A 22,343-nucleotide genomic window follows, 5' to 3' on the forward strand; every position below is an offset into this window, starting at 1 on the left:
CTTATATTCAAAAAAGTGACAGTGATTTTCAGTTCAGTCCAATTATATTTGAAAATTATAGTCCCAAAATAACTACTGTATATAATTATACTTAATTTTACTTATCAAGTAATTATACATATTACTGCTATTATAAATAATTATACTTCTTTCTATGTTAATGCTTTGTGAATCAAGAACTTATGTGTCTAATTGGAGGCAACCATCTTGGTAGAGGCATAAGGCACAAGGTTATAGCCTTTAGCAAGGGGAAAAGTGAGCAGCTCTAAATCTCCTGAAACTAAACATCAGAGACTCAGTGATTTAGATGCCACACTACAGACACATGTCTGAGACTACAAAACTGGAGTGCCTAGGAGCCCTTACATGCCATGAGGTGGACTGCTATTTTTCAACCAGAATAATATCATTTGAGACACATTGCACATTTTTCAGAGTATTGCTTAGGCACAGTTAACACCGATTAATATTCCCTATTACACAGCAAATCTTCTCTTTTTATACACTATAACAGGACAGTACATGAACTTTCCACAAAAATCCCATGACCTGTGTTAATTTCCATTTGAAACCATTTACTTGTGCATACTGTACATTTCAATTTACATAAACCGCCACTTAATATTTAAAACTATATTTTCTAGCCCATCCTAATTGTGTTGAAATTCATTGCACCAGTATGTAATACTTTGATGGGTCTTTTCAAACTTTGTATAGACCAAAGGAATATATAAAACATATCTGTTGTTTCCAATGTGGTGTCATGACTGTGATTTCTGTTAAAGTGGATTACTTAGTTCAGAACGTGAGTTTGTATTCTTCAGATAAATCTGTTTGTTCCTTCACATTTTGCTCCTAATTTAATTGTCCACTTAGTTTCTTGTGTCACTGTTTGCTGTTCATGTGCTTGCGCTGCTGCCTGCCTCTCCCTTTCAATGTCCTAATATTTCTTTCCCTGCTGCCCACTATAATTTACCTTATCTCTGCAATGCATATTGGATCCAAAAGGAAACAGAGTCAGACCAAGATGATGAGGTAAAAATCATGCACTTTGTTCTATTTTAATCAACCATAGATAGTTATAGTGTCAGCCATGTCAGTAATGACACATATGAAATGCCCAGACCTTATGATATATATGCATGCCATCAAGGTCTATGATTTCAGTGTGCTTTGAGCACATGTAGTAAGTCAAAGCTGAACTATACAGCCTGTGTATTCTATATGTGTCTATACATAGAAGGTTGATGGTCCCTTTTTAGGTAATTTATCCTGTTAGGAAGCTATTCTGTTACAATACATGTTGTTTTCATTTCTGTGTTTGCTCTCTCCATCTCATCTTTCCTTACTTGTCTCCTCCCCTAACCTATTATTCTTTTTGCTCATTTTATTTCTAAGTTTTACTTTTCCTTTCCTCTGTCTTTTTCTTCCCTTTTCTCTCGTCTCATTTTTCTTTCCATTTCTGTCTCCTCATTTCCATTTCTCTCCTCTCGTCTAATTTACATTCGTCTTGCTTGATTTTACTTCCATTTCTCTTCTCTTTTCTTGTTTACATTCCTCTCCACTTTTCTTGTTTATATTCCTCTTCCCTCTACTTTTTTATGTTCTTCCCCTCTCTTATTGTTTACGTTCTTCTCCTTTTCTTGTTTACATTCTTCTCCTCTCTTCTTGTTTACGTTCTTCTCCTCTTCTTGTTTACATTTTTCTCCTCTCTTCTTGTTTACATTCTTCTCCTCTCTTGTTTACATTCCTCTCCTCTCTTTTTGTTTACATTTCTCTCCTCTTATTTACATTCTTTTCGCTTGATTTCACTTCCATTTCTCTTCTCTTTTCTTGTTTACATTCTTCTCCTATCTTCTTGTTTACATTCCTCTCCTCTTTTCTTGTTTACTTTGTTCTCCTCTCTTCACATTTGCATCACTTCCCTCTCTTGTTTACATTACTGTTCTAGCTTCTCTCTTACATTATACATCTCTTACATTATATTTTATTCTCATTTACATTCTTTTCCTCTTTGTGTCTTTACATTACATCCTCTCTTGTTGTTTGCAGTACTCCCCTCTCTTCCTGTTTCTTCCTCTCTTCTCATTTCCATTCCTCTCCTGTCTATGTTTCCATTCCTTTTCTCACTTCAGATTATCACTCCTCCTTTTTCCTATAATTTCCAATGCTTTCCTTGTTTTCTTTCATTGTTTCTCATTTAATTTACTTTTCATTTATCCTTTTTCTGGTTTCCTCTCCATGATTCCTTTCCTCTTCTCCTGTTTTCTTTGTCTTGACTATGTTTTTGCTTTCTCCTCTACTTTTTTTTCTTTTGAATCTCTTATCCTTTACTTTCTTCTCCCCTCTGGCATAAATGTGATTCTTTTTCTGTTAGAAACATATCCAAATTTGGCATTATTCGCTTATACCTGCTTACCAACTTAACATGTTATTAAGCACCTGCTTGTTATTTAGCATGTGTCCCTTTTCCAGAACTGGGAAACATATTCTAGTCCTTTTTCTTAGTAGAAAGTTAATAATCTTATTGCAAAGGTCGAAGTAAAAAAAAAATATATATATATATATATATAGATATTTCCTTGCAGTGTCAAATATGTGGTTATTTTAAACCTCTTCATAGTAGTGCAGTACTCCTAAAGGTTTATTATTTAAAAGAGAAGTATGAGTTTGGTGGTTTTTCCTCCATTATACTTACCTAGGTGGATGTAGCATCGGTCTGATGCTGCATCTGTTCCTCGGCGTCTCTACACTGAGAACCGAGTGATTGAACACCGCCGATGGCTCAGTTCTCACAGCTCTCTGAGAAGAGAGCTACTGACTGTCAATCAGCAGCTCTCTCCGCTCTGCTCCTCTATGCTCACTGGAGCGCTGAGCTGTGGAGGGGTGGGGAGCGGCCGTCTCAGCCTCTCAGCGGCTCGCATGATTCCTGCGACGCCAGCAGAGAGCGGAGATAAGTCCGATCTCTGCTGAAAACAGGTCACAGGAGTACAAAAACGAATTGCACTCCTGTGACGCATTTGGAGAAGCCCAGCCAAACAAGCTTAGGCTTGACTTCTTCTTTGATGGTGAGGCAACTAGAAAATTTGATTTCAGTTAGGCTTCTTATATACTCACTGGAAACTCGGGTGAGTATATAAGTTCTTCCTTGGACTCCAAGTTGGGTGGGAAAAGTGTCAAACTATGGTTCCTTGCTCAATTCTCACATACTTTGGAGATCTATTTTTCTTGTTCGCCTTGGGATGTTCCTACGCCTTTCTTTTCATTTTCCATACTATAAATTATCAGAAATATATGACAGGGAGAGTGGGATCCCCTTGCAATGGGACCCTATGTAAGAAATCAATTGGTTTATCACTCTAGTATCCATTAAATCTGAAATATCACTTTCTGTGTAGACCATTATAATAAGATAATAAATAACATTTTAGTTTGCATGGTTCTAGCAACAGATTCTATGTAATGAATACTTAGCTTAACCAAGTAATTTTTTCTTCATTCCAAAAAATGTAATGCATACATTTGTCTTAAATGCTAAATAATACCACAGTAGAGAAACCCATGTATTGTGTTGTTTGTTCTATGTGATCTGTGTAATTTGTTTATTTTGTTTCAATGTATGTGTAATTTAATAAATAGTCATTATTTGGAATTATTAGTGTTCATACCATGGCTTAATAATTAGTAGACTGACATTATAATTATATATTTATTTTTTATTTGCTCCCCAGATGGAGAAAGTGGACCGTCGTCAGAACTTTGTGTCTTTAGCTTTGCGTAAGCGATACAGCTATTTGACTGAGCCTGGAATGAGTGAGTTTAATAACCTCCTAACAATACTAATTACTCTAAAAGAACAGTTTACCTTTTGACATCAGATCATATATATCAGTAATATAAAATTCCAGATATTTTGAGAGCCTGAATGTGATTAGCTGATTAGCTTACTTTTGGGTTCCTGTCCATTTGAATATTGTAAATATTCATATATGAATAAATATTCACTAGTGCCAGGAAATGTTGTGGTTTGACATTGTAGTTCCACATTATAACCACAAATAAAAAGGCCATGATTATAGAAGGTGGCAAGAAAAGAAAGAAATGTGAAATACAAGCCATTCAATGTCACCTAAATGGTAAAGAAGAATGGTATAATTTCTATATATTATACATGGTATTAAGACATAATTTAGGACTGCCATAAAATGAATTCAAGTAATGCAAGGATGTGGGATCCTTTCATAACTATTATACTCATTGCAAAATAGCATAGTTGATATGCCAGGTATGAGCAAGGGTATTTTATTAAAGTCACAGCTGCTGCACTAGGCTATTAGGTTTTTGTTAAACAAAAGAATACCTTGTCACAAAAATGTTTTAAATAATATTAATTAGTGTTTCCACAGCATTTACTTGTAGTTGTAATATAATTTATGAAGATGAGGATTAGATACTACTTCAAAGTAAACCTGATTTTATTTCTTGTATAATTGACTATACACTATACTTTGTTAAGCTCATACATATGTACAGCTGGAAAGTAATTGTCAGGCCAAAATGAGCTTATGAGGAAATTCCTTGTTTCCCAGCACACATCTTTAGCCCTTTTTGTATTTAAATAAACATTTGAGGTATGGATATTTTTACTTATATTGGTCCAGCTTGGAACAATGTAACTATGCATATACCATACCTGTGGAAATTACGGTGGTAGGCCCTACTACTACAGTGATCTCCACCAGCTTCTGAGTCTCATGCCGCTTTGCTGCATTGTGAACATAGGGGGTGGCCTGCTTGGCTTGGGCACCATTCAGAGAATGCTTTGCACTTTCTCAATTGATGCAAGGCATTCTCTGATTGGACAAGGTGGAACATGTGAGTCTTAGTTTAATAATTGGTCCATGCGGGACCAATGTAAAAATGCAAAATATCTATACCTGGAATTCTTCTTCCACTTACACACTAGCTCTGTGCACATGATTTACATGAAACATTTGCTGACTAGTAGCAGAAATGAGTCTTAGCTTAACAATTTCTATAGTTTCCAACTGCAAAGTTTTTCACAGGGGGACAGTATGAGGTGAGATTAGCAGAAAATTAAATAAATAAATGAAAGCTCAATAGTGTCTCCCTGCTTTGGTTGGTTTTATGGCATTCTGTCAAAAATATTAAACTGATGCAAAATACTGATGTCATAATATTGTGCTAAAGGTAAACTCTTCTTTTAAAAAATATGTTTTAGTAAGCAATGGTTTTCCAAGACCAGTCTTATTTTAAGGCCTTCCATGTAACTATACTCAGTCGTCATGAATTATGCTGAGGTCCACTTTGGTGGAAGTTCTTTGCATGAAGCCATATAATGGCTGTTGAGTGACTGGCTTTGGAAAATATTTGTATAATGTGCTTTTTAAAGATACAATCTCATAATCCATCGCTTGTTCCAACATAACATTCCGTGCACGCTTAAATCCACAACTTTTTTAAGTTAACCTTGCTTGACCATTTTCTCAATGATCACACATCTCACCTGTCATCAAAACACAGAGGCTTCCAATCCATTTCATGTTATGTTTAATTTTTTTTGTATCAGAAATATAAGATGAAGAAATGCATGAAAATGCAACAAAAACTGCAATGTTAACAGAATTGTTCTGAAAACAATGGATCTTATTGGCTTTGTGATTGTGCAACTTATTTCTAAATTTTGCATGAGCGAGAGAGAGAGATATTTGAAGGTTTCCCCACATTTTGCACCGTACTTGCCTGTCATATACATGAATCTGGAGTGTGCATGAAAGATTCTGAAAAAAGAACAAAGTTAACACTGTTTGTAGTTGATATTGTTTTCAGTTGACAGTAGTGTGTGTGTCAATATTGTACAACCAGAGAAAGCGCAAAAGACAATACTAATTCCAAACACTAACTTGACACAATTATACTGTATTTTGCAGGGGAATACAGCTTGTTTTATTAATTAACGGCACATCAGAAAGTCAATAGGAAGCTTGAGTAGCAGTGTGTGTTTGTAGTCCATTTTTATGTGTTGTCTTTTCTGTCTTTCATTGTTATTTCTGCTTCGCGTCTTTTTCTTTGTTGCTTATATCCTTTGCTCATTACATCCATGCAGTCCCAGCCATTTTTTATTTGAGCCCATTCAGTTTCACCATAACCATCATTTTGACTCATATAAACAGTTGTACTTGCTTTTTGAAATTATATAATCGTTACTGACCAATTTTTTTCTCTGGTCTCTCTGTTTTTCCAATCATTTTTTCGTTAATTTTGCTTTTAATTTTGATTTACTCATGAAAGAACCAGTTGAACGGAGCACAGGAACAACAAGACCTGTCCCTGCCACTTATGCTTACAAGCCAGGCTTTCCAACAAGACCCTATCAGTCATGGACAACTGCTCCAATTACAGTCCCTGGGCAGACCAAATCAGGCTTTACCTCCCTGTCAAGCTCCTCTTCTAATACACCATCAGCATCCCCATTAAAATCAATTTGGTCTGTTTCCTCTGCTTCTCCAATAAAATCCACACTAGGAGCTTCTACTACATCTTCTGTTAAATCTGTTAGTGATGTAGCATCACCAATAAGATCATTTCGGACAATCGCTTCTCCGATAAAAACTGTTGTGTCTCAGCCTCCGTATACAATTCAAGGCTCTACAGGGTCACCAATTAGGGCTTCTACAATAGCAGAAGCTGCTGCTTTCAAGGGATTGTCTTCATCCTCAGTTTTCACTTCCAGAACTTCTCCAGTGACCACTGCTGGGTCTCTTTTAGAAAGATCATCCATCACAATGACACCTCCCGCCTCCCCTAAATCTAACATCAATATGTATTCTTCAACTTTGCCTTTCAAATCAATCATTACTTCTGCAGGGTCACTTTCATCTTCAGCTCTCAAATCTGTGGTTTCTCCTGTCGTCTCTGCTACTTCTAAAGTGAATATTGCATCTACTCTTTCTTCACCATTAAAGATTGGGAATGGTCCAAGTGAGGTTGGATTAATGAATGGGTCTGCCTCACCTCTAAAGTACCCACTTTGTTCAAATTACATCAATGGCTCAGCTGTAAATTTTCAAGACAAAATATCAGCAGTTACAAAATCAGCAACTGCTTCAGTTAGCACAACAATTGAGACAGCGGAAAAAAGCTACTCCATTCCCACTACTTCGCAAATGTCATATTCACCTCTCAAGTCTTTCACATCAACCGCTTCAGCTTTTCAAACCATAAGAACTCCCCCTACTGGTGCAGTTTACACATCTTTTAGGTCTGCTCTGTCCTCTACTACCTCATCTGTTACATCGTCAACCTTTACTGTACCAGTATATTCTGTAGTAAATGTTTTGTCAGAACCAACCTTAAAAAAATTGACGGAGTCTGCATCATTGACTAAATCCGCTGCTGCTCTGTTATCGCCATCAAAAAATGCATCAGCAGACACAACCAGTCAATTTAGTCGAATTTCTTCACCTCTTAAAACATCCTTATTTTTGTCTCCTGCTGCCCTCAAGTTATCTGCTACCTCTCCATTGTCTTCAAGTCAGGAGATCTTAAAAGATGTTGCTGATATGAAAGAAGACTTAATAAGAATGACAGCAATTTTACAGACTGATACTTCTGAAGATAAACCATATCACTCAGAATTACCTAAAGAAGTTAAAATTGAAGATGAAGAGCCATTTAAAATAGTAGAGAAAGTAAAAGAGGACCTGGTCAAAGTCAGTGAAATTTTGAAAAAAGATGTGTTTTTGGAAAAAATGACATCTCTTTGTGGTCAGGGGCAATCACCAGAAGATGACTGGGTAGAATTTAGTATGGAGGAACTTGAAGAAGCTAGAGAGTGTGCCAGCACCACCCCACTATTTTACCCAACAGACAAAGTGGAGTTAAAATCTAGAACTTTATCTGAAAAAGACTATAATTTAACAAAGGTCATTGATTACTTGACAAATGACATTGGTGGTAACACATTTTCAAACTTGAAATACAAATATGATGATGGGAAAAAAGAAGGAGAAGAAAAGCAAAAAAGAGTTCTGAAACCAGGTATAGCGCTACAGGACCATAAACTCAAAATGCCCCCATCATCAATGAGATCTTCGGCTTCTGAAAAAGAGTTGTGTAAAATTGCAGACTCTGTCTTTGGAACAGACATGATTTTAGAGTCACCAGATGACTTTTCACAACACGAGCAGGACAAAAGTCCTTTGTCTGATAGTGGATTTGAAACAAGAAGTGAAAAAACGCCATCGGCCCCTCAGAGTGCTGAAAGCACTGGTCCTAAGCCACTTTTTCAGGATGTACCCATCCCACCAATGATTACTGAAACAAGAACTGAAGTAGTGCATGTTATAAGAAGCTATGAGCCTTCAAGTGGGGAGATTATAGAACCTGAAAATGGGGAAATTCCACAAATAAAACCAGATAAATCTTTTATGGAGCTAGAACAAAGTTCACCTGGATCCATAAAAGTCAAATGTAAGGGATTTCAGGTTAAATCTGGAATTGATGAGGAGGACCACACAGGGCTTTTAGGAAAAGGAGTACGAGTAAAAGAAGAAACTCATATCACAACTACTACGAGAATGGTTTATCATCAACCTCCTCCTTCTGAAAAAGCAGAAAGGATGGAGGAAACTATGTCTGTTCATGATATAATGAAAGCTTTCCAGTCTGGCCGAGATCCATCTAAAGAGCTTGCAGGTCTGTTTGAACACAAAACTTCAGTAGCTTCGGATGTTCAGAATTGTACAGAAAGCCCACAACAACTTGCTGAAAGGGACACCAAAATGAAACCAAAACTGGAGCGCATAATTGAGGTCCATATTGAAAAAGGTAACCAGGCTGAACCTACAGAAGTCATTATTAGAGAAACAAAAAAACATCCAGAAAAGGAGATGTATGTTTATCAAAGGGACTTTTGTCAGGGAGACCTAAACAGCAAAGATATGGTAACAGAAAAAAGTAAAATATTTTTATACTCAGATGAACAAGGGCAGGCTGAAGAAGAGGAGCTAACAGCCGAAGAGTCCTTACCATCTTATTTAGAGTCTTCAAGAGTAAATACCCCAGTATCTCAAGAAGAAGACAGCCGCCCAAGTTCAGCTCAGCTTATCTCTGATGACTCATACAAAACATTAAAATTATTGAGTCAGCATTCAGTAGAATATCACGATGATGAATTATCAGAACTAAGAGGGGAGTCATATCGCTTTGCTGAAAAAATGCTCCTTTCTGAAAAATTAGATGATGCAGAGGAATCAGACCATGCTCTACTCCTTGGATCGGACTTCCATCGTACTGAAAAGCACTGCAGAGAGCGAGAAAGAGTGATCCCAACCGCTAAAAAGGAAATTCTTTCAAAAATATACAAAGATGTAACTGAAAATGGTATAGGTAAAATGTCCACTGATGACTCTCGTGATAAAGTGACAGTGTTGCATTATGCTGGAGATCCCAAAAGTCCCAAACATGCAATGTGGATGCGATTTACTGAGGATAGGCTAGATAGGGGTAGAGAGAAGTTGCTATATGAAGACAGAGTAGACAGGACTGTCAAAGAGGCAGAAGAAAAACTGACTGAGGTATCCCAGTTTTTTCGGGACAAAACTGAAAAACTGAATGATGAGCTTCAGTCACCAGAGAAGACATCCCGCAGAAAGAACAATAAGGAGGTAGCCTCAGGTCGCAGTTCTACTAACAGTAGTCCTGAAAAAATTAAATATACTGAAATGAGAACATCCAGTGATGACTGGACAAAAAAAAACCAGTTTATGACTGATGGAAAATGTGTCACCTTGGTTGATGACCGAAAATCTACAAGTTTGCCTTGCAGTCCAGAAAAGAGGGTTTTTGACCATAAGGCAGAGAGTCAACAATCAGGTTCACAATCTGGCTTCCAACTAACACAGTCAAAGCTCAGCTCTATTAAACTAAAATTTGAGCAAAGTATAAATCTCAAAAACAAGGACAGTTCACAGGAAGAAAAAAAACATGAGTCTCCATCAAAAATTCCTGTGAAGAAAACACAGGACAGTCGACTTCCATTTTTACAGTTCCACACAAAGGATAAACAACAAAAAACAATTGATGAAATGAATGGAGAGCTACCTTTGCTCAAAGAGTCTATTACAGAAGCCATTAATGAAGAATGTTCCAAATTCAAAGAAAGGATTAAAAATAGTGCTGGATTTTTAGATCAGAAACCTGAAAAATTGATTGGAGGACTAAAAGACCAATACGTACCACAATCAACAAACACTACAACTGGCCATACTGTTTCTCCGGACAAGAAAGTTTACAGAACATGGGAAATGTCTGGCAGTGCACATCAGAAAACACAAAAGGAAAAGCTGAAACATGTGATCATACAGGACAAAGATTCAGAATTGGATGGAGCTCATCTTCCAGCCCAACAAACTGTTAAAGAACAAACACCGACCAGGAGTGGATCTACCACAAATGAAATAAAGGAGAATTATGTTAAATCTCCTTCTAAAAAACTTTTATACACTGAACTTGCTCGTAAGGATGTAGGATATACTAATGAAGAAAAACTTGAGAGCAGGAAAGAAGGGACAGGTTCTCATATCTCTAGAATTAATGAAGAGAAGAAAGGATTAAGCAGTGTTGATAATATTAGCAGCCAATCAAAAATTAATAGGGAAGGCACTAGTGCACCAATATCACCAATAACTAAGCAGATTAAGCCTGATATTCTTCATTCTGCTTTCATTACAGATGAAAGCAATAGACGCACTAGTAGTGGCCTGCAGGGCAAAGCACAAGATTACCTTGGGTTTTCACCTTATAATGAAGATACTGAGCTCTCCCCTGTTAAATCCCCAGATTCTTTAGAGATTAGTCCTAGCAAAGACAGATTAGCTGGCTTGCATGAATCTATGACATCTGAGGACAGAAATTCAACAGCGAATGCAGAAGTGTTAAAGGAGATAAAAACACTACCAGTCTATGTTAGTATTGTACAGGTAGGAAAACAATATGAGAAAGAGGTGCAACAGGGAGGTGTTAAAAAGGTTGTTAGCCAGGAAAGTAGGACAGTTCAGGAAACTAGAGGTACACTTTTTTCTATTAAACCACAGAAACAGCCCCCATCTCCTCAGGGCAGCCCTGAAGATGATACCCTGGAACAGGTGTCCTTTATAGATAGCTCAGGAAAAAGTCCTTTAACTCCAGAGACACCTAGTTCAGAGGAAGTCAGCTATGAATTTAATTCCAAAACTCCTGACTCCTTAATGCCATATATACCAGGAAAACCAAGTCCAATACCTGAAGTATCTGAAGAATCAGAGGAGGAAGAAGTAGTAAAATTACCATCTATTAAACAAAACATCCCAGATGTCCAAAATATTGACATAGTAAAACCAGTTACTCTTAGCAGGGACTCAAGCAAAAGAACAAAGGACAATAGAGTGGCATATATTGAATTTCCTCCTCCGCCACCTCTAGATTCTGAAAACAGTGATTCAAGTAAAAAACATTTTGAAAATTCAACAGATAGTGAAATGGAACTTACTGAAGTTAATTTACAAGATGATCAGGACAAATTTCTTTCAGCGGAACCAGTAATTAGAGTGCAACCACCGTCTCCTGTCCCCCCTGAATTAGATGCCACTGATTCTAGTGATGACGAATCTGTTCTCCAACCTGTTGCAATTAAAAAGTATACCTTTAAAATTAAAGATGAAGAAGTAAAAGAGTGTACAAAGATAAATGGTTCTGGGAAGCCTTGTCCTCAAAAACAGTCTTTTGAAATGGATATGGGTTTAAGTTCCCCATCCAATGACCTAGAGCAAAATGGTAATGGCAACGACCAGTCTATTACTGACTGTTCTATAGCAACCACTGCGGAATTCTCACACGATACTGATGCAACTGAGATTGATTCTCTTGATGGTTATGATCTGCAAGATGAAGATGATGGGCTGACTGAGAGTGAGGCAAAACTTGGGCTAATGCTGGATGTTGATGTTAAAAAGGACCCGTGGTCTAAAGAAAGTGTTCTGAAACATAGTGATCGCAGCTTTAGCCAAAGTAAGCTTGAAGTTATAGAAGAAGAAAAGGGAGTAACTGAGGAGTACAAACCATGTAGAAAGATATCTGATGACGAAAAGAACACAGATCAAAGTGACAAGAAGGAAGAAGGGGCACCATCCTATTCCTTAGAAGGAAGGCATCCAGATAGACCAGTGTTTACAGACACATACTTTAGTTACAAAGTGGATGAAGAGTTTGCAACACCTTTTAAAACAGTAGCTACAAAGAGCCTTGACTTTGATCCCTGGTCCAGTAAACCAGGAGATGATGATGTGTTTGAAACAAAATCCAAAGATGACGAACCCAAGCCTTTTAGTCTGGCTGTAGAAGATCGTTCTCAGGCAACCACACCAGACACAACTCCTGCCAGAACTCCTACAGATGAAAGTACACCAACTAGTGAGCCCAATCCCTTCCCATTTCATGAAGGGAAGATGTTTGAGATGACTCGCAGTGGTGCTATTGACATGAGCAAGAGGGATTTTGTTGAAGAAAGACTCCAATTTTTCCAGATTGGTGAGCATAATTCTGAAGGGAAGTCAGGGGACAAGGGGGAAGGGGACAAAATTACTTCCATCACACCTCCACAGTCAGGGGACATCTTGGTAGATCCCATCCTAGAAAAACAAGTAGAGACATCTACAGTTGAACATTCTACCATCATCCAGGGAAATGGAGATTGTCTTGATGCAACAAATGGTAATAATTCATTGGAGAAATCAGCAGCTACTACCAATTGTAAAGTTGATCCTAAATTGCGCACACCTATAAAGATGGGCATATCTGCCTCAACAATGACCACGAAGAAAGATGGCCCTGGAGAAGTGGCAGATAAAACAGAGGCTGTGCCAGATTCTCATGTACTAGATAATGATAAGACTGTTTTGACAAACATATTAACCAATGAGACAATCATTAGTCACATAGAAATTCATGATTTTCAGACAGAAAACTATAATAATAACAACAACTTGGATTCATTAGCTTTAAATGTAAACAATAATGCAATTAATTTGGTATTAATTAAAGACTGTGAATCCAAGTCTGTGGACAAATGTAGCAAAATGAAGAGCAGTGTTAATAAAGAACAGGGGACAGCCAGTCTAGACATGGATAGGGAAAAGAAAAGAGCTCAAAATAGTCAACAGAAACTGACAGATTCATCAGGGAGTAAACCAAGATCTAAACTGCCGGTTAAAGCCATATCAGTTAAACCAGTAACTAACCAGTCCAGCAATACAAACACTTCATTCAGTAGAAGAACAGCGCTTTTTAAAAATGAGAAAGACACAAAACAGGAACACATATCCAGTATAGATGGTAGGTCTTCTAAGATCCCCATAAAGAACATGAGTAAAGTAAATACAACAATACAGAGAAAAGCTGCACCAAAACCTAAGCAGAAACAATTAGAGAAGGAGGCAACTAAACCGACTCCTTCAAAGTTACCAGTAAAGGTAAGATCTTTGCCTTCTGCCACGTCAGCAGCCAAAGTAAAGAATCATGAGTTCAGTGAGGTTTGTAAACACTCTATTGAATATTTTAAGGGAATTAGTGGTGAGACTTTAAAGCTTGTGGACCGCCTTTCTGATGAAGAGAAAAAGATACAGCCTGACCTCTCTGATGATGAAGACAGTACATCGAGAAATACGTCATTATCTGAAGCCACCCAAGTCTCCCAGCCTTCAGTAACATCGAGGTCTGCTAAAGACATGAAAGCAGACGCAACATCTTTAAAATCAAAGATTGAAAAGACCGACAGTGAGAGAAGGAGCAGTAGAAGGACTGGTGAGAATAAAGGCAGTCAGGTTTCTGGAGCTTTAATAGCTCACATCGTGGATATCCAGCCTAGTTTGTAAACCTCTCGACTTGTTGACCTTAGTGCATGACCTGTCGTGATTGCTTGTGGAGTGACCTCTGTTAGTTTCCATTCTTCCATTGTCATCTGTGTTTGTTGTCCACACTATTCGTTCTGTCTAGAAAACATACACTAGTTATCTAGAGAAGCATGCCAAAACATTCAGAGAAATTACACTACCCATGATTGTAAACATGTTTCTAGCCTGTACATAGACAACACCATCCAACACCTGTACTCACCTTCTGTACACTCAACTAGCATGTCTACTTCCATTCAGTAACTGTGCTCACGCACTTAAACTCTAGTCATCACACATACAAAATTACAACCTGTAATAGTCAATTTAATTTTGAAAATCACTAATTACACACTTTTTTTAATTTTGTAGAATAGATCCACAACTCTGCCACACATGTGTGAAACAACAAAATGTTATTATAATTGTACCTTTATAAATTCCAGGTCCACAGAGTCCATGTGAACGGACTGACATAAGGATGGCCATAGTTGCTGATCATTTAGGACTTAGTTGGACGGGTAAGACAAAATGGTTTCAAAACATTTTAAATATCATCTGTATTTTAAAGACTGTGATTAAAAATACATAATGATATTATTTCCTTTAGGGGGTAAAGCCAACTACTGTATTGTGTTATACAATTTGCATTTATTGATTATGTTAAATAATGTTACATAAATGATTAATCACTAGGCTTCCTTTCCATAAAGACATGGAGGGTTCTTTATTCTTCCTACCATATTTGGACTCTTGTTGGGTGTGAGAAAAGTGGACATTGTTTTACTACCAGAGTAGCATGTTAACTAGCATCACAGAGATGTAAAGAGGATAAAAGGAAACTTCTGGACAGCCGCACTCCAAAAAATATTTGCCTTTAATTGTAAAATGGAATGAAAAAAAATACACGCCACAGCAGAAAGGACAGAAGACCTGACGCGTTTCACACTAGCAATCAGTGCTTAATCATAGTAGAGATGTACGTGAACTAGAAAGTTTCATTGTAGCAAATTATAGTATAGAGTACAGTAGTACAGTATCATTATTCTTGTGAAAAGTACAGTATTATAGAACTATTACAGTAAGTACTTTATAGCCGATTGTGTTGGGTACCTAGACTAACCTTGTTGGACTTACGAACAAATTGGACTTGTGAACGCTCTCTCAGAACATAACTCGTTCGTATGTAGGGGACATACTATATAATATTTTTTGAGGCAGAATGAGTGGAAAGGCTTAGCCTCAGTTTACACTATGAACTGCATATAAATTGTACAGGAACCGCAGTGCATTCATGTGCAATTTACATATGATTCAAAGTGGTGTGATTTATGCTCGGTTCAAAAGAACCAGAGCCAAATCTTTCTCTGAATTCGGGCCTTGAAACAGAGCTAAAGACACACAGCGTTTCTGTGCAGTATGCTCCGTTTTTGCCCCCCGGAGATATGTGAACTGGCTCCATAGAGAGCCGGTCACATTCTCCTGCTATGCGAATTGGATGCTGAGAAATCTGCATGCAATTCGCATAGGTGTGAACCCAGGCTTAGACCCGTTCATTTTGAATTGGCTCAAATCGTACCACATCACACCAAAGTCTTGCATGCACCAATTTTGGAACTGCACTGCAACCTAATTTAAACTGCGTTTGCAAACTGCCTTTGGGGTGTCATTACGATTGCACTAATGCCCACTGCAGATCGCAAGGGCAGTGAGATTTGAATGTGGTTTCGGCAAATGCGCACAAATCGCTGGTTTTCCGCATTATATTTTAGTAGACATTTGAAACATATGTTCTTTAATGTGGTTTATTTAAACATTTTTACATTTCAGAACTTGCAAGAGAATTGAATTTTTCAGTTGATGAAATTAATCAGATTCGTGTGGAAAATCCAAATTCTTTGACCACACAAAGCTTTATACTGTTAAAGAAGTGGGTAATAAGAGAAGGCAAGAATGCAACAAGTAAGTACTCTTTCCTTGCACGTATTTATTTATGTAATGGGTAACAGAATAATCTTATACAGTAGGTATTGTATTAGAGTGTTCAATTTAGCTACGGTTCACATTAGATGCAATGCAAATTCACAAAAAAATTGCAGCAGATTCCACACTGCATCAAAGTCGCAAAACCCGTCCATGTGAACCAATTGCGGAGTGTGTGTAAAGTTAAGGACACCTTGTAATCGGTTTGCAAAACGCAATGCAATTTACAGAATCAGATTACATGGGTGTAAACACCCATGTGATTTGATTCTGGTGCGGACAAATAAATGGTCCTGCATGAGTTTGGTGCAAATGCGGTGTGATTTGAGCCATACAAATCCATGCCTCACATCGCACCCCAGAGACACCACATGTAATTTGCAGAGGAATATGCTGCAATTCCTGTGCAAATTACATGCAATGTCCCGCACCACATGAGTGTGAACCTGGGCTAATACTGATTTACTTGCTAGAGTGATTGTTTGTACCATCCTAACCATAATATATACTACACAATCTTTGGCTTCCAGGCAATTCTGTCCTTATCGATACCCAGCCCTCCCACTGTCGACATCGCTGAGATAAGCTTGCTGAAGGTTCTTCAGCATTGAACATTTCTGGAAGTGTCAGGTGTCTGCGCCCACCTCCCCTACTTCCCTCTATGGTTTCTTGCTTCAGCCCCTATGTTTTTATGGGGCACAGTACTGGCGTAGGGACTGGCAGAAGGAACCAGAGAACAGTGATGCCCTGTGCAGATTTCTTAGCAAGCGTATTTGTAGAAGGTTGTGGAATTCAGTGCCAGGAGGATTTATATATATATATATATATATATATATATACTAATAAAGTACTTTAATATAATAATAGTCACTTCCAGTATTGCAGTCATGTCTATTCCCTACATTACTAAGTGGCTTGTCTTCATGCTACTAATAAGCCAATAGTACTGACCGTAGCCTATTTATGAAATATAGAAACTGATTAACAATGTGTTAAATATGAACCTAGCAATTTAGCTTTTTTATAAAGCTACCTGATGCAATAGCTCCACTTGTTTTTTTTTTAACAAGGATTACATAATCCAGCAAAAGCAGAGATTATGCCTGGTTTCACACATGTGGGTTTCCCCGCATTCAATTTGCATGACATGCGAGTGTGACTCACTCTCAATAGAGTTGGTTGGGTCCTGTATGTGTTTGAGTCCAATTCAGGTGCAAATTCAGGCAAACATTCTGACCTGATTTGCACCCAGACAAGAATCAGTGGCCGCACATACAGGTATGTGAACCCAGCCTAAATAATCCAGTAAAACAGATTTTGCAGTAAGACTTTTTTCTTAAAGCATTATGGGGTTGATTTACTGAAATTGGAGAGTGCAAAATCTGGTGCAGCTCTGCAAAGAAACCAATCAGCTTTCAGGTTTTTTGTCAAAGCTTAATTGAACAAGTTAAAGTTAGAAGCTACCATGCACAGCTGCACCAGATTTTTCACGCTCCAGTTTATTTAGTCTGTCCGCTTTTCACAATTTTAACACTCCACTTTAACATTGCAGCACCCCATGACAAGCATTTATGAAACACACACAAAAAAAATCAATAATTTAAGAGAAAATTAAGGTAATGATTTATAACAACAATCACCCAACAATAAGATCTAGTGTAATATGGATTTATCCATTAGTTATCTTTTATTATTTAACTACTTCACATTCGTGCTATAGCCGAAAGACGGCTACAGAGTGGACCTAATTTGCCAGAAGTACGTTCATGGACGTCCTCACATTCTCGAGTGGCGCATTCTCTGTGATCAGCAAGTCAATGAGACTCGGCTGATCACAGATCGGAGTAAGGTACTGCTACCTATGAGTAACACCAATCAGTGTCACCTACCAGTGCCGCCCATTAGTGTCAACTACCAGTGCTCATCAGTGTCACCTAACAGTGCCCATTAGAAAAATTACCTGTAAATTTTATAACAAACTATGAAACATGTTTTGTTTTGTTTTCAAATTTTTCCATGTTTTTTTGTTTGTTTAGCAAAAAATAAAAACCCCAGCAGTGATTAAATACCACCAAAAGAAAGCTCTATTTGTGTGAAAAAAAATGATAAAAATGTAATTTGGGTACAGCGTTGTATGACTGCGCAATTGTCATTCAAAGTGCGTCGGCGCTGAAATCTGAAAATTGGTCTGGGCAGGAGGGGGGTTTAAGTGCCCAGCAAGGAAGTGGTTAAAGGAAAAACTTGATGTAACTAACCTTATCATTATGTCTTATGTATTTTTTTTTTATTAGTTTTGGGTTCAAACTGTGATTATAGATGTACATATGGGGCAGCCATCTTTCAAAATCACATATTTATTCTCTAAACTTTTGTCAGTTGTTAGAAGAGAGAGTAGTTGCACTAAAGCTGGGAATACACTAGAACTCTAGAACTAGAAACTCTTACGAAGATTCTTATGAAAATTCTCAGTACATTCGATGTTTTGACAAATGTCATTCGATATTTTGTTTGATTTTAACATTCGATTTTGGAATGAATGTAAATTACTGAATGAAAACCACATACACTGTTAGAAAAATGTTTGTTCCGGCTGTTTCCAATTTTCCCCCACTGACAAATAAAAAAGTAAACAAGCGTTCTTAAAAATGAACATTTTTGTTCAAAAATTTACTAGCATTCTGTATACCCAGTTTAGGTCACTAATGACTCCCTGGAGTAGCCTATCTACAATTCTCTATTTAATAGAATTAGATAAATAATGAATAGCAAGTTTATATGAAAGTCAATTCAAACACTGCTAAAATAAATCATAACTTGCACTGAAAGAAAATACACTACATTTGGTCTTTATCGAAAGTGCATCTGGAAAAGTGTCAGCAATGTACTCGCATCATAATTTATTATGCATTTAATGAAAGAAAGATGTATATATTTATTGTATTGCCTGTATCTCATTCACTTTATACACAAAAATAACTTGTGTACGTTTTTGTTTTAAGCTGATGCCTTAACCAATGTCCTAACGAAGATCAACCGAATAGACATTGTGACATTGTTGGAGGGTCCAATATTTGACTATGGAAACATTAGTGGAACGAGAAGTTTTGCAGAAGACGGCAATGTGTTCAATGACTCCGCTGTTGATGGTAATTATAAAGCTTGAACAGTATGGTAATAACAAAAGTATAGGTTTGTAAAGGGAACCCACTACTGTAAAAATATATACCGTATATACTTGAGTATAAGCCGAGTTTTTCAGCACTTTTTTGTGCTGAAAATGCCCCCTGTGGCTTATACTTGAGTCACCTTTTTGCACCTGATCTCCCTGGCTTTGGGGACCCGGTACCGGCCGGCCGTAGGTTGGCACACATATAGCCCCACTACAAGTGTGCAACGTTTGTTGTCCAGGGGACCTATGGCCGGGGAGAACCGATTTTTAAAATCTGGGCACCCCTTCCATAGACTCCCATGTTAAACGTCAGTCTAGTCATGGACACAGTGAGGCATGGGCACAGTGAGGCATGGACACAGTGAGGCATGGACACAGTGAGGCATGGGCACAGTGAGGCATGGACACAGTGAGGCATGCACATGGACACAGTGAGGCACAGTGAGGCATGCAGTTGACACCCTAGGCTTATACTCAAGGCAATAAGTTTTCCCATTTTTTTGTGGTAAAATGAGGTGCCTCCACTTATATTCGGGTCGGCTTATTCTCGAGTATATACGGTATATATATTTAATCATAAGTAGAAATACTGTATTTATCTGTCTAGTGCATTGGAGGGAATGTTGACTGACAGTGAATGCTTGGTTAGTCATCCTATGTTAACTATCCTTTGGATTCCTTCATAAGACAGGGTTACATAAGAAGTAGAATACCTGTCCTTTCTTCTGCATAGGAAATGCTGAGAAGAAACAATTAAGTCAGACACCAAAAACCATCAGTTTGTTTTCTATGTATTGTGAGGAAACCTGGTAAATAGTGGAATGCAACACAGATTGGGGAGAAGATACAAACTTGTGTGCAGATAATGTCCCCAGAGAAAGTAAAATCCAGTCCCTCAGTATGGTATGGCTAAAGTACTAAGCGCTTAGCCAGTGTATTGACTAAGTGTAGTTGCACATTGCTTTATGGATATATGTTCAGGCCAGGTTCATATATGTGAATTGAATGCAAGTTTTTCCGCATCCAATTGGTATGACATGCGAGTGTGACCGGCTCTCAATGGAGCCGGTTCACAGAGGTCCTGGGCGGCCATGGTCTACATTCCAAAAGGGTGCTGTGCATGCTTGGGTCCAGTTCAAGTGTAAGTTCAGGCAAAAATTCAGACCTGATTTGCATCTGAACCAGTGAACAGGAACGCACCGAACCCCATGCTGGGAACCGCGGCCGCTTATATGTGAACCCGGCCTTAATGTACTTGGCAACTACATGTTTGTAGAGATTAGAAACAAAAATAAATCACTTCATTTTCCTGTGTTATTTGACATGTAAAAAAAAGTTATAAAAGGTCTTACCAGTACTGCTGTAATTTTAGCCAGACTATTGCTGTTATTAAAGTGACACTAAACTGGTTTGCAAAAACAAAATCTAAGCTCTAAAAGTATATTCTATTGCTGTCTGTCTCCCCCAAATCTCCAGATTCTTTTTTTTTTTTTTTTTTTTATGCTGCTGTGATCTAAATTTGTGTTAGAGGGTGGCTATGTTTATTCTCAGTGGTCATACTGTATGTAGGAATATAGCCACCCTCTCTTAACCCTTGTACACACGATCAGATTGTTGGCAGGGGATTGTCTGTTCAGACTGTTGGCCTAAAATCTGACCGTTAGTACGCTCCTTCAGACAATTGTTGTCCAACTTTCTGTCAACAAATGTTGGATGACATGCTAGTAAATTTTCTGCTGACAACGTTCTGTTGTCAGATTTTCTGATGGTCAGTACACAAGTCCGTCACACAAAAGTTGAAAGTACAAACACGCATGCTCAGAATCAATGCTCACCAAACACAAAATTAGCAGAAGGGGCCCAAAGGGTGGCGCTCAAAAGGTAAAATTACTACGTTCGTGTTTGTTGGCCGACAATTGTGTACCGTTAGTATGCAAGACAAGATCCAGGCACATGCCCTGAAGACAAAAATCAGACGCTCGGTTGGCCAACAATCTGATTGTGTGTACCAGGATTAACTCACTCCCTCAATGGAATATGAACTGTTGGATTTGTGGTGTGCCTAGAGCAGTGCACATAACCGCAACTAACATGTACTGCTTGTTCAAAACAAACTGAAATCAGGAGGATAAAGGAGAGGGTTGGGAGCTCACAGGGGAGAAGGAGGCAGAAAAAACACATTAAAGAAACAATTTAATGCAAAACAGATTACAGGACAAATAAGTAGTCGTGTATGGATTATCTTTTGAGAATTAGGGTATTGTTTAGTGTCACTTTAAAGCATATGTTTACATACCTAATTGCATATAAGCTTTGCTTACAGTCATAGTCATTCAAATGAGAATGCTGTATTTTCATTTCCTCAATTTTTATTTATCCATTCAATTCTTCTACATGGCTTTTTATTTTGTTTTGGCTTAAGGGTTTACCACATCCTAGCAACATTTTGCCTTTTGAACAGGATTCAAAAACCAGCAGCTTTAAAACATGGCCTCTCAGGCTTTGTATTATGCACAGTAGATACCTCAGTTGCATCTTTTGTCAATGCCCGCGGGTATTTCTGAATGCTTCTGATAGCCCTAATGGGGCATACAGATTGTATGGTGAACTTTGGTGGCTGGTTTCATTTTAAGGTAAAAGTAAAGGTACTGCTTATGTTTAGATGTAGTTAGGGATTCTTCCTTTGCTTTCTGATCATTTAAAAGCAGAATCACTCATGTACACGTACACACGGTCGTTTTTTGGCATGAAATAAAATTACATTTTTAAAAACGTAATTTAAAATGATTGTGTGTGAGCTTCACATTGTTTTCCGTCTTCTGATAAACGACAAAAAAAAAATTCAAACATGCTTCAATTTTTTATGTCGTTTTTGAAAATGTCGTTTTTTGTGTTGTAAAAAATGATCGTCTGTCGGCTAAAACAACGTTTTAAACCCGCGCATGCTCAGAAGCAAGTTATGAGACTGGAGCGTTCGTTCTGGTAAAACTACCGTTCAGAATGGAGTAAGCACATTCATCACGCTGTAACAGACAAAAAAGCGTAAATAGTCTTTTGCTAACAAGGAATCAGCTAAAAGCAGCCCAAAGGCGAATAGAACATCCCCTTTCGAGTTTCGTCGTACGTGTTGTACATCACCGCGCTTTGTTCATCATTTTTACAAAACGATGGTGTGTGGGCAACATCGTTTTTTATGATGAAGTTGGAAAAACGTCATTTTTTTTTCATGATGAAAAACATTG

General features: G+C 37.8%; 1 protein-coding gene across 28 annotated transcripts in view; it reads left to right on the forward strand.

The window, feature by feature from the left end:
- Nucleotides 1-22,343, forward strand: part of ANK3 (ankyrin 3) — a 391,181-nt gene that overhangs the window by 341,167 nt on the left and 27,671 nt on the right. For 17 of the 28 annotated variants that reach the window (XM_040362029.1, XM_040362028.1, XM_040362018.1 and 14 more), the window contains 6 exons: nucleotides 1,009-1,035; nucleotides 3,732-3,813; nucleotides 6,313-8,850; nucleotides 14,396-14,470; nucleotides 15,780-15,911; nucleotides 18,932-19,078. In XM_040362029.1, coding sequence (XP_040217963.1) covers nucleotides 1,009-1,035; nucleotides 3,732-3,813; nucleotides 6,313-8,850; nucleotides 14,396-14,470; nucleotides 15,780-15,911; nucleotides 18,932-19,078 — 3,001 coding nt within the window. Of the gene's footprint in view, nucleotides 1-1,008; nucleotides 1,036-3,731; nucleotides 3,814-6,312; nucleotides 13,861-14,395; nucleotides 14,471-15,779; nucleotides 15,912-18,931; nucleotides 19,079-22,343 lie in introns of all 28 variants that reach the window. The other 11 variants (XM_040362006.1, XM_040362007.1, XM_040362008.1 and 8 more) reach the window with 6 other exon arrangements.

Source organism: Rana temporaria, chromosome 8 (genome assembly GCF_905171775.1).
Source record: "Rana temporaria chromosome 8, aRanTem1.1, whole genome shotgun sequence".
Taxonomy (NCBI): domain Eukaryota; kingdom Metazoa; phylum Chordata; class Amphibia; order Anura; family Ranidae; genus Rana; species Rana temporaria.